This window comes from Centrocercus urophasianus, unplaced genomic scaffold (genome assembly GCF_019232065.1).
Source record: "Centrocercus urophasianus isolate 14NV4802_14NV808 unplaced genomic scaffold, USGS_Curo_1.0 seq_12, whole genome shotgun sequence".
Taxonomy (NCBI): Eukaryota; Metazoa; Chordata; class Aves; order Galliformes; family Phasianidae; genus Centrocercus; species Centrocercus urophasianus.
The window spans coordinates 60,273,521-60,290,153 of record NW_024884364.1 but is presented as its reverse complement, the minus strand read 5'-3'; the positions used below and the strand labels follow the sequence as shown (position 1 = coordinate 60,290,153).

The following is a 16,633-nucleotide window of genomic DNA, read 5'->3' as shown; positions in this document are numbered from 1 at the left end:
TCATAGGCAAAAGATAACGTATGACTCCAGCTCTTCCAGCCTCTCATAGGGTGACATTTTAACACTGGATCCGCTTTCTTTTGACCATTGCCACAGCTGGCACACAGACACATTATTTTCTCTGCTCAGCAGGCTGTTGCTGCCAGCAAAAGAGCAGAAGAGACAGACACTAGGCTAGGGTTCTCTCCCAAAGCCTCACACTCCCTTTGTGGCTACACTTGGATCACTGATCTGCAGCTGCAGAGCTTTGCATCGCAAGGAAAACTCCCCAGGAAGGAAGCTAATTAAGATGTGCAATACACACTAATAGCAACAGCAGGAAATGAAGTGAAGAATGTGTGAGAAATAACAAAGTCCTATAGGATTTTCTTTTTCATTACCTGCTAGACAAATCATGTCTCTGTTGACATATATCTTCTTAATATATGTTCATGCATTAGCTCAAGATAAGTGAGACTGGAAGAGATTTTCTTTTCAAAAGGAAAAAGATGTCAAGAATTTGGCACTGCTGAAGTGATCTTTAGAAGCTGTCAGAGGTGATCAATGAGCGGAAGAGACAAAAGCCCATTCTCGTGCCTTCCCTATAGAATGCAGGTTTCTGACAGTGTGCTCTTGGGCCACCTCAGGACCTGGAGTAGTGGGTATGCTCCATGGGAGACAGCATAGATACCCATGGAAACCTGCACTGTTTTTAAAATGTTTCACTCCAATGGTTGGGCACTATAAGCACTACTGAAAAGTCCAAAATAGTTAACATAAAACGTACGGGCAGAACCTAACCTTAAGTTATATGCCATCTATTTAATTGGTTTTCCAGAAGGCCTAAGATATGGATCCTTTGCTATAAGTAATTTTCCACTACAAACATTGTACGATCCCAGGAACATTCACTTTTTGTATGGAGCAGCCTCAGCTGTTCCAGAAGCAGAATAAGGAAAAGATGACTAGTAAAAGGTTCACCTATGCTCTCCCCAAATCTACTGTAAATTTGTTTGAGCACTGTCAAAAGGTTATACATTCAGTTATCAGTGATGGTTAAGAGCTGTAAGAGATATGATTGAACATCTTGTTTCAGAAATATACAGAAGCCTTAAACATCACCTAACAATATCAGAACAAACACCGATAGCTATTTGACAGATAGGTACTTTTAGAAATTGATAAATACTGTCTACAGCACAAAAGAACAGACCTGAACATAGATAATGGTGGGTTATATGTGCAGTAAATGTGGCAGGCCTTTCCCTGGAGCTCTGAGCAGAGTACAGACCTCCAGCCTGAGCCACTGTAGAAGATGGAGCCCAGGAGTAACCCTCCAGTTGCCTTAGGCCAGAGCTGGCACCCCTGCCTTTCCCTCCTAGTCACTGAATAGGAACAGGCTCTCCCACAAGGTGACATATTTTTGATTTCTCCATTAAGCAGCAGTACTTGTTTCTTTCACTATGAGCACTTGGCTGTCTCACTCAGTGGTAAGGGGAAATGTGGATGATCAGCTTGGATGCAGAGGACTACTTACTGATCAAATGAACTGTACTTAGAGACCTACAGGGGACTGGCTTTTTTTTTTTTTTTAATTTTTACTTATAAAAAGAGGGGAGACTTAGGTTAGGTGTTAAGTGGAAATTCTTTACTCAGAAGGTAGTGATGCACTGGCATAGGCCACCCTATGTGTGGTGCCCCATCTCTGAGGGTGTTCAAGGCCAGTAAGCAGGGCCCTGGGCAGCCTCATCTGGTGGATGGCAGCCCTGGCCACAGCAGAGGCTGGGATTAGATTTTCTTTTGAGTTTCCTTCCAGCCCAAGCCATTCTATGATTCCAGATGATCTGCAAGAGTACTTCTCATTCCAGAGGTGGCACTGGAGGCAGAACTGCCATTCTGTTCTTGTTCTGCTGCAGTACAGCGTGACTCACCAGCCACCAGCATGACTGGGCTTCAGCATGACTCTTCTCTTACAATGTAACTGAAAACATAGAAGTTTAAAACAGGGAGGAAAAAAGAATGAAAGGACTGCAAGTGAAAGGAAACAAAATGGATGAAAAATATCAGTAAGAGGAAACACTTTGTGTTGTTCCCCACCCAAAGAACATGATGGCTTGTAACCACCAGTTACTGGTTTTGTAACACAAGCTACTCTAGCAGCACATTAACAGAATAACATCCATTTTGAGACAGAAAACAAGATCTTGTGTGGAAATAGTGCAACATGACAGAACAGTACCCAGGACTGAAAAACACATATTCAAGTACCAGCACAGTTCAGGAAAACCAGAAGTAAGGGGAAGGGTTGATGAGTGCTGTATGCTGAAAGCATATGTAAAACACAGCAGGTGAGTTCCCAGTCTTCTCACTTTAGGGAAGAACAATAAACACGATTTAGCAGGAAAAACTTTGGAAGACCATAGTCCTACTGCTAGAAACAGAGATCTTGTTATCACACCTAGAGAATCAGTCCATCTTACTTAGGTATCTAATTTGCACTTTCAATTTTTGTACCTAGTAGGCAGCACTTCAAAAATGCCCCATACAGTTATCAAAATGATATATATATTTATATATACACACTTTTAAAATACTCAGAAAATAATCATATTTGCCAAAGCTGTGTGCTTAAGTTGGCAGGACTGGAAGCTACCTATAAATAACTCCGGAAAGTTATTTTTGCAAAAATAAAATCTAGGAAATTCAGATATTAATGTGGTGAGGGAGGAAGATGTTTCTGATTTTGACAACTTCTGGTTCAACAGTTCCTGAAATCATAAGAGATGGTAATACTTTATATGTGGTTTTGATGAGTAGGAATATTGGTCACAGCATATAGATCTGAACAACTTAATAATGAGTTCATTTGTGTGCAAGTAGGCAGAAGGACAAGCAGCAGAAGACCTGTAACTGTAACTATCAATTTCCAACAGACATTTTTTCATAACCTAGGGCTATGTCTAAATTTATGTGCGGGCTCTCGGTAAGGCTCACCACAGGTCTCATGACTGTCTGGGTTGGAGGATGACTCAAAGGTGACAGTGCTCCCACACTGGCACACAGGCTTCCTCTTTGTGGCACCCACTCAAGATGAACTTTTGATGTAGGAGGAACTCATGCAGAAAGCAGAAGGCAATCCTGGATCAACTTGTCCAGAAATAGCCTAAGGGGAGTAAGAGATTAAAAAACATTTACCAAGCTGAGGAGCTCAGCTAATACGATGTAGGGGGAACCGGGCATTTAATTCCAATAGTGACAATCCCAGCTCAATTTTGTATCCTGAAGATAGAGGAAAATCTTATAGGATATGCATGAATAATCACCTCGTGAAGGATGCTAGAAACCAACAGAGTACCTAGAATAAATGACTTAAAGATTAAGAAAAACAGGAAAACAAAATGATTGCCTAGAGTCATGTTAGTATACATTTTACACCGGATATTAAAACAAAGAGCAAAAAGTTGTTTATTGACATAACTAAAAGGGAAAAGAAGACAGCGAGCTGTTATGCTGAAACGGTGAGACAGATTATAAAACAATGCACATGTGACTCCCAAACTAGGCAAGTTCCTAGTCCAGCAGCAGTACAAGATGCAAATACACTGACCATTGTGAAGAAAATTCTTCACTGGCTTACAGAAGGATAGTGTATTACTGTTGTGCACAACAGATGGAGCCTGCTTAGGAAGAATGACTGCCCAATGTCATTCAGTAATAAAGTAAGTATGTACTTAGAGCATCAATCTGTACTAAGAACTGAGAAATCCCAGGTCTGTGGCCATAGCTTTCATTTTGGGCTTGCAAATCTCATCTGGAAAACATGAAAGTTTCTGTCAGCAGTACATCCAGAACAAGATGGGAAGGGTAGCACATAGTCTATACATTTCTATACACTAGAGAGATTGCAAGTGGCAAAAGCAGTGAAAACAATTCACTGAGAAGATGGATATATTCCAGAAACATGCAACAGATACCCAAAGTTTCCCTTAACAAACAGCAGCACATTTGAATGTTTAATCTCCTTCTCCCTTCTGACTGCTAATACTCTTAACTATGCTGACTGGCATCATAGCTATTTGAAGTTATTTAAATTATTTTACTTTGTATGTACGTGACAGCACTTTAAATCAGTAAGTTTTATCCACTGATTGACGTGGAAATAGCAGTAAGTGTATAGGTTGTTCCTGAGGTCTGTCTGGCAGCTTGTAACACAACTTCTGCACTTTTAAGATAGAATGTGAAACACAGCAATTACGTTATACACCATTCACACAGAAATTTGATACCAGAAAATATCCTGCAATATTCAGCCATCTTCTATGCAAGGGGAAATCAAGTAGCACCAATTTTCTAGAAACCATAAAGGTGCAGGAATGAGAGTCTTAAAACAATGTAATAACAAAATCTGAAAATGCATATCAATAAGGCTTTTCAATAGAAATTAGCCAAACACCTCTTAAAGCTTACATTACTGCCAGCTTTACAAGGTTCTTATTCTATTTTTAGCTGACAAGCAAAGGGAGAGAGAAAAGAAATCAATTCAGATGTTAATGGATATAATTCTTAACTCATTAGTGTCACAACTACTTAGTATTGGGATGAATTTGCTCTGAGATTCAGTAAGTCAGCTTCTCTAAAATCATCTATGGTTTCATTTTATCCACTTCTAAAAAGCCTCAATTTTTACTAACGTTAAATGACAACAGCACGGCTAAAAAGTCTGGCAGTCCTTAAAAAACAGATAATGCAGAATTTTTCTGATAGGGTACCAAACAAACCTTACTGTGGAATGCTCCCTTGTTTAGAAGGATGTCATGAAAGGGACTGTGAAAGGTACAGATTTGCTCCAAAGTGGAAACATATCTTTAAATGATTGGTCAGGCTTCAAGGCTGAATTCATTGTGGGTATCCCATAGGGGTCCATCTGTCCTGCAGCTGCAGGAGGAACAGAACAGGTTGAGGAGAGGGAAAACACAGACAAGTAGTATCCTGAGTGATATTTGGAACTCAACTGGGAATCTGTACATAGAGAAAATTTTTTTCCAAAATTTACCATCTGGACAGAACGTCAGACTGTGGGCCACAGCAGAAAAACACTGAACAATCTCAAAGTGAAGAAAAGCTTAGGCTGGGCTGTGGGAAAGGCTTTGCTTTTTTTCAGACCAGCTCTCTGCATCTCTTCCTGGAACACGTGGTTTTCACATTAAGTTAATGCACACACACAAGTATGCTAACTCCTAGCCCTCTGCATTCATCTGGTGGCTAATTAAGGGCTGCCCTCAGCAAAACAAATAGTTATACAGCTAAGGAGAAATTCTGCTGGGAAGATGGGTCTCTGTGACACTAAGCAATGCTCACAGGCTGGCAAATGTTCTTGGGTACCCCTGTATGGGGTAAGCTGTTTTAAGGTGGTTGGTACATTCAGTGATACAGTACAAAGCTGTTACATGTGGTGATCTGCACTGCAAAGTTAATTCCGGAATGAAAAATCATTATTTTAATTAAGAAATGCATTTGGCTTTTGATTATTTTTTTTTTTCTTTCCTTTTGGCTGCTCTCTTTCTAAACACAGACTCACAAGATTTTTTTCCCCCCCCCAAGATCTCAAGGGAGTCTTCTAAATCCACACTGCAGGGCATGGAGACCATCAGGTCTGCCAGTTCTCCTGCTCCTTCTCTCTTCAAGACCTCTTTTTTTCCTTTTCTTCATTCTGACTGTTGAGAACAGGAGAAGACCCCCATTACTCTGCTTCGCTGCTCTTTAAAAAGACTTTTAAAACTCTTAATATGACTTAATCACAGCTTTCAGTGCCCCTGCTGCCATAAAACATTATTACAATGGGCTGGCACTTCATCAATTGTAATGTGCTGATATTACAGTCACAGCCACGCTCCTCGTAATATCCCTGCTCCACCACAGACTTGAATGGCCTCTTGATCATGGGGAATGTCTCTCTGATCTGGGGCTGCAGGCTGGGTTTCTGGTCTAACAGCTTCTGCTTTCTGTAGTTTCTGGCCATCAAAGCAGCATTCAGACCTCCCAATACTCGACACACCATTGCTCTCAAATTTCATTCCTGCACACCTATATCTATTAGAACACACTATAATCTTCATTATTCTCAATTTCATACGAAGCAGCACTATACTTATAACTTCCAAGCAGAGATAATAGCAGTTATTAAGAATGAAAAAACTAGCTCAAAGACAGTAAAATAAAAGAAATAAAGTTAGGGCTTTGAATTCCTTACAGGTCCTAAACACTTCACAGCAAGAATAGGACTGCAGACCATACAGATAATTAATAAGATGTTTACTTCCAGGCAAAAGGCACCTTGAGAATCAATTCATGCTGTGGATTTCTTTCCACTGATAAATTAAAACATAAATGATCAGCCCAAAACGCTTCTACTGGAGATGAAGAAAGACAATAAACAATTAAAAAAAGGTGTCAACTTCCCTTGACAACATATTGTGTGTGACTCATTCTGTAACAGTCACCATTGTGAACTGTGAATAAATCTAACTCATACTATTGTAGCTTCTGTGGTTTGGGATAGAGATGACACTACAGAGCTGGGAAAAAGCCTCTCTGCAGGGAGCTCTCAGGCACAGCAGGCATACATGCACCATGCTGGACACTGAAGGAATAAAGCACAAAAAAAAAAAAATGTCATGTTGCACTGTACATATGGACAACCACACAACTCTGAGATAACAGGCTTTCTAGAACACTGCAGGGTATCTTCCTCCAGTATTCTGTGGCACTGCTTTGTGACACTACAGTCTTATTGCGGAAGTTGCCCCCACAGATAAAAAATCAGAATCCTTGAGCCATCAGCTTGTTTTGCAGCACAGCTCTGGCTGCTCTAGTGAGAACCTTCTTTGGCCTGTGGGAGCAGCTGGAGACATTAGAGATGGACTCTGGGCTGGGATTTGCTCCATCCACAGCTTTGGGTGGCATGCAAAATCCTACATACTTCAGCTGATCAGCTCACACAAGTGAAAGGCTACTGTGTGAGTTTAGCTTTGCTTATTCTGCACATTTTGCCAAGATTCTGAAAACCACTTAATGGACTTAGGCTCAAGGAGTGTTTTTAGATGGAAGTACTACTTGTTTAATGGATTTATTTTATAAACATTGGCACTGAGACTTTTAAAAATTCATCGGGATTTGGCCTGCTGATTCCTCCTAATTTTTGATGTAAAGTAACACACGAATCTGGCAACAGTGAGATAACTATAAAACTCCAATAGCTGCATAAGCACATTTCATACTCAGAAAAAGGCCTCTATCCACTGGGATGCAGATGAAATAAGTGGCTAGTGTTCATGTCTGGAGGATCATTTCCCTCCGGCTGCACAAACCATGGCACACGTATTACATCCATGGCAAAGCGTCCCATTTGAAAACACCCTTCAGATCTTCTGATTTCAAATTTATGTGGACAAATTACATGTGTGCATAAACCGATACATAAAGATACATAGTTGTACTTTTTTTTTAATATATATGTGTGTGTCCATATATGAACATATATGCACATCCACATTCCTATGCACATCCTTCTCCCTGGGTGCCTGGATGTTGGTATTTCTTTAGAAACTTCCAATATTGATTTCCCAACTCTACACAATCATGCTTCTTCTTCCTCCACAGTTGTCTGGGGCACACTTACTTAGTACACTGAACTACAGTGAGACAACAGTGCACTTCTTCCCAACGGGCTGCTCAGCTGAGGCTTTGAGCTCTCCACCCTACAGGAGCAGTAATTAAAGAGAACAGATACCTGGGGCTGGGAGAGGGATAGGGATACTGGATGGTGTGCAGGTAGTGCAAGCACTTGCAGCCTGCAGGTGAGACTAGAGCTGTGGAAAGGTGGCAGGGTGTAACCATGGCTGGCTGACAGAGATCCCTATTCACTCTTTCCATAGCAGAATTCAGGACAGTCACATTACAACCTCAGGGCTTGAAAGACAATAGGAAAAAAAAGATGAAACCTGGGAGAAATCCTAGTTGTCTGTTTTAATCAGAACAAACTGAAAAGGTCTTTACATGCTCAGAATAGAAGAAAACTAGTCATTAACTTATGGGCAGCAGCTGGTTTTCCAGTAACGGCTCCTACACATTCTGGTTTTAATATCATTGTTCTTGTCAACTGTGGGAATGCAATGTGTATTAATGATGGCTTATTCCAAATTGGTCATTGTTGGAGTTAATAATTAGGTACTCAGGCACTAATTATCTCTGTTTTGTCTCAAGCCATTAACTAAGAAATCTGGAGAAGTAATTTGGGATGCAGGCATCAGAGCTGCATTCAGTAGGGCTTGGGTGAACTCTGTTGTGCCTGCATATGAAATCCTTCACCCTGGAGAGAAGCAACAGCCTACACCAATGATGCCGGGTGGCTTTGAGATCATTGAGCATCCAGTGGGGAATGGCAGCACCTACCCATCAGCTCTTTGCACCTCTGGTTCATCCATGAGGGAAGAAAGCTCCTCAAGCACCTTTGGGGAGCTCCAACAAGGCTACAATAAGGGAACCCCAAACTTCTTTCCTGAGGAGCCTCTAGCTGGATGGGCATGAGCAGGAGAGCACATGGCAGTGGGAAGAGGTGGCAGGTTGGCTCTGCTCAGAGGACGTAAAGAAGTCTCACATGAAAATGACTTCCAGAAAGTTCTCAGGACAAAGAATTCTCTCTCCCAGAGACTTCAAATACAACTTAACTGTGGAAGACAAGCTTATGAACAGACACTACAGGGGTTCCCTAGGGCTCTATTTTAAGGCCAGTTCTCTTAGTGTTTTTATAACTGATGTGGACATAGAACTTGGGAGCATACCAAGTAATTCTGCAGACAAGACTAGATTAGGAAGAACTGCTGACCCCTTTGAGAGTAGAGAGGCCTTGCAGAGTAATCTTGACAAACTGGAGGGCTTACACCAACTGTGTAAGCAAGGGAAGAGAGGCTGAAGAGCAGCCCCATACAAAAGGATCTGGGGGTTCTGGCTGATAGCAATCTGACTGTGAGCCAGCAGTGTGCCCTGGCAGCCAAAGGCCAACTGTGTGCCCTGGGGTGCACCAGGTCCAGCACTGCCAACAAGGCTAGGGGAGCCCCTCTCCTTGGGTGCATACAAGATGTCCCTTCCACATTGCCCACATGCACTGAAAAGATTACACCAGCGTATAATCAATGAATATAAAGATGCTATAGTTATGAAATAAACAAGAGAATTTAGCAAAGCAAATTATCATAACAAAAAGAGAATAGATAGAAGGCTTACTGTGTCCTGGGCTCACTGCAAAACTCCAGAGGAGGGATCTCCAGAAAAGATCCTTTCCCACTGGTAGTCAGCTCTTAAATGGGACTATGAGAGGCAGAGCCAGACTCCACCCCTTCCAGCAGCACAGGTGAATTGCTTTTACCTGTGCTCCTGTGGCTGACTCATTGCTCACCTCAGGTGATCAATCAGGGGTTCAGCCCATGATTCAGCAGTTCCCATACAACCAGGAATGCCAAAACTTTAGCAGTTCTTGGTGTGCATTTTGCTGGCTGATTCAAATTGAACTGACCAAGATAAGAATGTATTCTCAATGCCTTAGGGCAAAACAACAAAACTTCCCTTTTCAGTTATTCTGGTATATTTTGTCCTCTCATTCAAGATTTTCCAAGGTTAGCCTGCCCTTGTCGGTGTGAAAATAAATGTGGGACATTCACAGAACCACACACTTCCATCTGTCGTAAACTTACCTCAACATAGAGGATAGGGAAAATACCAATCTTGTCGCCCAGCATTCCTTCTGCCCAGTTGTCATCTACCCTCCTGATGACCGTCAAGATTTCATCCTAAAACCAGAGAGACACAGAATATGCCATCAGATTTTTCCACTATACAGAGTAACCCACATGACAGCTTAGGGAGAGAGCATGTGAAGAAGGCCATAAGCCACACATACAGATGTTTCCTCAGTCCCAGGCCTGGCATCCAATGGCAGCTAGACTATACCGCCAACCCACTGAACTTAAGCTTTCCTTTAAAAAAAAACAACAAAAAACCCCAACAGAACAGGAGATGAAAGTACAAAGCAGGTAAAACAGAAAAGATAACAATAAAAAACAAGTTGCATTCAACTGGATCAGCTTCAGTTTAGATGCAAGTTAGTTTTGTAAAATCAATGACTCTAATACCACAGTTAATCTAAGCCATCTTGCAAACAATCCCAGCTAAAGATGACCTTCTTTTGTCATTATAAAGCAGGAGATTAAGAAAACCATAGGTAAGATTTACAGTGTTACAAGCTTTTTCTGATAGATTAAAATCTAAAGCACACTAGTCATTACAAAAGCTCACATGACTAGAAACAAACTCTAAGTGTTTCTGTTTGAGCAGTTTAGTTCTCTGTTAGATCTGTGGTGTCACAGCTGTGTGCTGGGTTTGCAACCCCGAGCCGGGCTCTGCCCCAGCACCTCTTGCAGCAACTGCTGCTGAAGGCAGCCCTGTGTGCCCAGATCCCACTGAAGCCTTCCTGCAACCTCAGGAAAGAAGTGGGCTGAGAGAATCTGTGAAGCCAAGTTTGCCAATATGTCAGTCCTCTCGTGGCATCTAAGCTTCCTCTGTTCCCATGCAGAAATCTGTAAGAAAGAAGATAACGTCTTCCTCCAGAAAGCTGAGATAGAGCTCCTTGTCATTCTCACTTTATTTTCTCCACTTTCAACACCTTAGGAAAACAAAAGCGTGTATATTGTATACCATATAGTTGTATGGTATACAACTCTCCATGTAATAAGCCATCTATGTTAACTGTCCAGGTGAGAGGAGACATATTTTTTTGCAGTTTGATCTCAAATAGGAAAAACTAATTCCTAACCCAGGCTGTTCAGAATACAGATTTAAATTGACAGAAAACGACCAGAACAGTGATGGGCATATTGTGCTGTTCTGAACGTGTGCATTGTGAACATGTGCACATCCAAATAGTTTAAATGTTTCCTCTGAATTATTCATCTAAGCAATCCATTAGGGGAAAGCTAAGAGAAACAGCCACACACTGAATCTTTCAGCTATTTATTACAGCTGGAAGGATGCAAAAAGAATTTGTGCATTTAATTTCCTGAAGAAAAGGATAGTGTTCCTTTCCAAAGCTGTGTCTGCACGGACCATTTTTGATCTGTGTAAAGAACTGACGATTATGTGTCTCTGCAAAGTTTCCACATGCTCTTACAAAAGACCGATTATCATGAATCTAGGTAAAGAGGGTAAACGTGGAAAATAGGAGACTTCATTGCTTCAAGAACCTGCTATATCTGTTCCTACTTCCTACATTTTTTTACCTATTTTCTCCAAAGACTTTTTACAAAACACAATGTGTGATGAGCCTAGATTTTTGTTACATGCCTACATACACATTCATGTATCTTCTATGCTGCATATATGCACATGCACGCATAAGAAATTGAGAAAAAAAACTTTTGAACTGTAAAACCCCATAAACCCTTGAGTAGATTTTATACTGGAGGAGCTGTGCAGTCTCCATCCCAGGGGCAGGCTGGACAGGCACATGGCAGGAGAGGTGGATCCCGTGGTGGTCCTGCTCAAGGATGGGGCAGGGAACAGGTGAGCCTTGAAGATCTCTTTCCAGCTTTACTTTCTAAGGCTTATGAAATCTGGAAGCGTTTCTATTCACTGGTTTTAGTTCATCTCTGCCAAGTTTGGCTGTCAAATGTGGCCATATATGAGAAAATCAGATCGTTTCACATAATGAGATATGCTGACTTTCAAAATGTGCATCTTTGAGGGAGAGCAAAGTGCAAATCCTCGGGAATGCTTTCCATTACAGAATTCATTTTCAGAAGGGTGCTAAAAATCTCCAGGAATTACAGCGAAGCCTGAAACATCTCCTGACATTCTTTGTTAATAGAAAGCTTCTTTGAATTCAGAGCCCACAACATCATTCTACACACTGGGCTGGCAAAAGCTTTGACATTAAAATATTTCATGTCTTAAATTAGTTGGATAGCTGTGATACCTATAAATTCTTCGAAAGATTCCCCAAAGTATCATGAATAGTAGAGAACCACAGATCTCTTGGCGTATCACTTAAACTTTCTGAACCTCACTATTTCACATACACTAAACTGATTTCCAGGCAGCATTAAGTGAATCCAACCTTGAAGTCTCGTTTCAAAAGCCTACGGTATCCATTGTAGGTTGACAAAGACATGGCGTGCTCTTTCCGTGCCTGTTGCTGAAGTCTCTAATTATTTGCCCCTCTATTACCTGCTGAATTCTCTCCTTATTCACCAGCACGGGGCAGCCTCGTTCCAGCCAGGTGTGTAGGACCTATGCTGCCAGTTTATAACCATTATCAGAAAATAAGTAGAAGATAAATCATGCAAAAAGCAACCCGATGGTGAAATGAACCCTTTTGCTGAGGAAACAGCACAAAATTGTGTCCAATAATAGTCATGACTCACAGCCTGCTTTTTACTCTAATCATTAATGGCTGCTAACAAAGCAACATCAAGCAGATGCGCCTGCTATTCTGCAAAATGACAGCTCCATCTCGAGCTGCAGGGAGATCCTGCACTGGCAGGATGGCAGCGAGCACCTCTGCTGACAGCTACAGCATGGCAATCTTTCTCAAAAGCAAAGACTACCAGTGCTGAGTGCTAAGGGTTTGGGATGCAGGCAGGTACCAGTACAGGATGTTATGACTGCAGGATTGGCACAAAACTTGTTAAACATCAATGTGGGCTGGAAGAGGAAATGATGGGAAAGGAAGTAAAGGAAATGGATGATTGGAAATGTGATGAGCAACAAAGTATGGGAAACAGCTGATGCTTTGGGAGGTTTGAAACTTATCTGCCACTGGGACTCAAGCCCCAGGGGACCACCTGGACTCATGCATGCAAATGTAGTCAAACACCAGAACAGAACTGGACTCAAGACAGACTCCATCTAACTGTGTAACTACACAGGCGGCCAGCCAGCCATGTGATTACTCCAGATGTGTATTGCTGCAGCTGAAATCAGAGTCCTCTTATATCAGAAATCCCAACCCAAGGAAGGATGGGTCATTTTTTTGAAGGACATAGCAAGAGCACGGGCTCATACAGCAGTATCAGCTAAGGAGACGTTAGCAAGCTGTGTTCAGTGAGCATATCTCAAAGCTGTGTAGCAAGATGCTCCATGCTGATAGCAACCACATTAGAGAGAATCAGGAGCTACTGGACTTAAACTGACTGAGGGATGCGGCCAGTCATTATAGAGAGCAATGTAATTCCTCAGTAGTTGATTTGGCTGATCCCTGCTAATCGTTGAGGAAAATATATCTTAAGTTGTGTACCCAGGGTGATTTATTTTCTTGTGGTTCCTGCAAAGGCAGGACCCTCTGTCTTTACCTATGGCTAATTAGGGAGGAGGAGTTAGGGAAGCAGTGCATATGCGTATGAGTATGGCAGGTTGGTTTGTTGCCCTGGATGCTCAGGAGGCAGCTGGTCTGTCCCTCCCAATTTTATACCTGCACCAACACATAAAGAAAGAACTATTCATAAATAAAGAACTATTATCATTGATTCATCTTTGGCCTTTTCTCTGTAGAGTGTTCTGCAGATAGAAGATGGAAACAGGTAAATGGCAGAAGCCCTATGAGGATCAGTGTATAGCATACTTCACTTCCTTGCACTCCATCTCTGGAACAACAGATCATCTTAATGTTGAAAAAAAAACTACTGAGAGTAAAGCCCAAGTATCTTTCCTTTGTTTTCTTTTATTGCAACCAACATATATCCTAACTGCATGGTAACAAAGAAGATGGGGAAAAGCAAAGTCCAGCAACAAGTAACAAAACATAATAACACCATCCCTATGTTTGTTTTGTCTTCTGGTAGTTCCTGTTAAGAAGAAATTTCTCCTTTATTATATGTTTATAAATAAAATCCAATTATAAAAGTCTGGTAGCGTTAATTGATATTTGGGACACAAATAGGTTGTGCTAGTTTGTATGAATGGTGTGTTGATGCAACTGTTCTACTTGAGAAAAGAGAAAATAGCGTAGATAAAATTGAGATCCAGCATCCTCACACCCAAACTGGGACACTCAAATGATGACTGCTACTCTGAGTGAGTGCCAAATCACATCTGCAGCAACCACTTGCCCGTGACTGTGCAAAGGAACTGGCTGCATCAGCAGATGATCTAAAATCTGAGCTAAACAGGAACCTTCATCAGCGCAGGTGACAGCTAAAATTAGCATTGGGAAACGCGATGAAAACACGATGCTGAAGTTGCAAGATGAAAAATAGATCATTCACTGTCAGAGAGAACAATAGGCAAGACACAAAAACAGTTACAAGGTGACAGTGCGCATAGTGGAAGGAACTAAAGAAGAAAACAGCAGCAGAAGTGAAACCAAACCCTCTCTGGGGAAAACACAGACACCAGGGATAAAAGGATGCAGAGAGTAACAAGAGGGGTAAGAAATGGAAAACTGAAAGATTGAGACTAGAGCTACACAGCAGAAAGAAATGCCTATGGGAATGGACAGCCAACAAAATGAGAACTATTAGTATGCAAAAGCAGTTACCGTGAAGGGAGGATACGAATAAATGGCACCACATATACCAAACACAAAAGTGCCCAAGACAGCACCCACTGGAAGAAAAGAGACCGCACTGCCTGCCATATCAAATGTGCTGCTTCTATCAAGCAAGTGATGAATACCTCAGACAGATGAGGAAAATAAACCACTATTGTACCTCCACCTGGGCAGCGTGCCCACAAATCTGTCTCGGTATATTTGTACATATACAGTATCAATATATATAGTGTCTCAGAGGTAACTCCTGGCTTTGTTAGTGCACAGCTCCCACCAAGCAGCGCATTCACTCAAGAGTTTCACAGCTCCAGTGAGGCTGTGTTGTCACTGGGTCTGCAGTGTTTGCAATCAAACACTTTGCTCTCTGCAGAGCAAAAATGCTTACAAATCTTTTGTTAAATAAGTATGAGAAAGTATATGTTCTAGGAAATTGCATTCTGCTGAGAAATGTGGCACGACTGAAAAAGATGTTACATTTGGTGAGAAAATTATATGCTGCAAGTAATTCATTGGGCTATAATAAGTAGCCTCCAAAGAGGAGGTCAGTAAAATCCCGGTGAAGGATATTTTTACCATCTATTTCATATTCATTTTCAGCATAACTATTATTACTTTATGTGATACTGTAACAACCACAGACAGCTAAAATAAAATAGAAAACGACAATGAGCAGCTTCTCCGTGGCTTTCAGTGCCATAAATTAACCTTAGGGGATATGCTTTATTTTACTGTGGGTTTCTTGGTATCCATGAATCCTATCTGAGGTCAACACAAATTGCAAGAAAGGGGTGAGTGAAGTAGAAAGCAGGAGGGGAGGTAGGGGAGAATAGGGAAATGCGGTATTTTAAACCCAAAGGAAATGACAATATCTCAGTTTTCCCTAATTCCAAATGGGATTTATCAAACAGGTCTGTCTTTAACAAAAAGCAATGACTTTGTTTTAAATGCCTGATTTTAACATGTTTTTGTTATTAAAATAGGAAACGTTGTGATACATGATGGCAGAGTGTTTCAGTTGCTAACTGGGATACAGTGCAATGAAACAAACATTTTAAAGCTCCATGGCATTTTTAAACAAAAAAAATATGGAAACTTCTGATTCAGTAAGGAACAGTAATGGATATGTTTCCATTTCCTTTTTTTTTTCTGAGATTTGGAAGTTCTTGCATACCATTTTGATGCAGATGAAATATATGTTCTTTAGAAAGAAAAGCATCACCATGAAGTGCATATCCTCTTCTACTCGTTAAGTTGCACTGGCTTTATGCTAACTGTGCAGTACCTGCCATGTGTTATCCCAGTGGTCCATCCTTCAGATAAAAAGAGAGCAATTACTCAAGGATGCTACCTTTGGGCTTGGCTGGCACACTGCAGGGGCAGCGACTGGGCTCTGCCTGATGAGGAGGAGATGTCAGGAGACATCGACCTCCTTCAGCACAGGATGAGGAGGCACCCCATTTAGAGAAGGAAATCCAGACACAGTTGCAAGAGCCACTTTCCAAACAGGTGTTTTTGTGTTTGTTTGTTTGTTTTTAGGAGAAAACATTATTCCCCTACCTTGGTGAAGGTCAGGCAATCCTTGTCTTGATCTTTATCCTTTATTTCAAAGTCGTAAAGTGCTTTGCCCTGAGGTGGAGCTTGAGGGAGCGGCTTGATGCACTGGATGTAGCTGGCGGGGAAGAAGCCATGGTTGCCATTGAGCTCCCCATGATACCAGTTCTCATCCACCTTCCGCCGCAGTATGATGATGTCCCCTTTGTTAAACTTGAGGTCTCCAGGCTCTTTTCCCTCGTACGTGTAGAGAGCTTTGCCGTATGGAAGCTGAGAAGCACTCTGGGAAAGCAAAATACACAACAGCATTAGTAAAACCCCAGCCAGAGCCAATTTCCTTTTTGAAGTCACCTGGAGCTAGATGCAAAGTAATCGTCCATGACCACATGACCCCAATAGCTGCAGCGACCTGCTACATGGCACAGGACCCTGAATCCTACACAAAAATGAGGATGTGAGCGGAGGTGGGATAGAGGAGATAAGTGTGCAACACCAAGGTCAGCAGTG

At 41.6% G+C, this 16,633-nt stretch overlaps 1 protein-coding gene across 1 annotated transcript in view; it reads right to left on the bottom strand.

Moving 5' to 3' along the window:
• The window catches only part of SH3RF3 (SH3 domain containing ring finger 3), a 270,256-nt gene that overhangs the window by 70,523 nt on the left and 183,100 nt on the right, over positions 1-16,633 (bottom strand). The window contains exons 3-4 of the mRNA XM_042810327.1: positions 16,133-16,408; positions 9,729-9,824 (exon numbers count right to left, since the gene is read on the bottom strand). Coding sequence (XP_042666261.1) covers positions 9,729-9,824; positions 16,133-16,408 — 372 coding nt within the window. The remainder of the gene's footprint in view (positions 1-9,728; positions 9,825-16,132; positions 16,409-16,633) is intronic.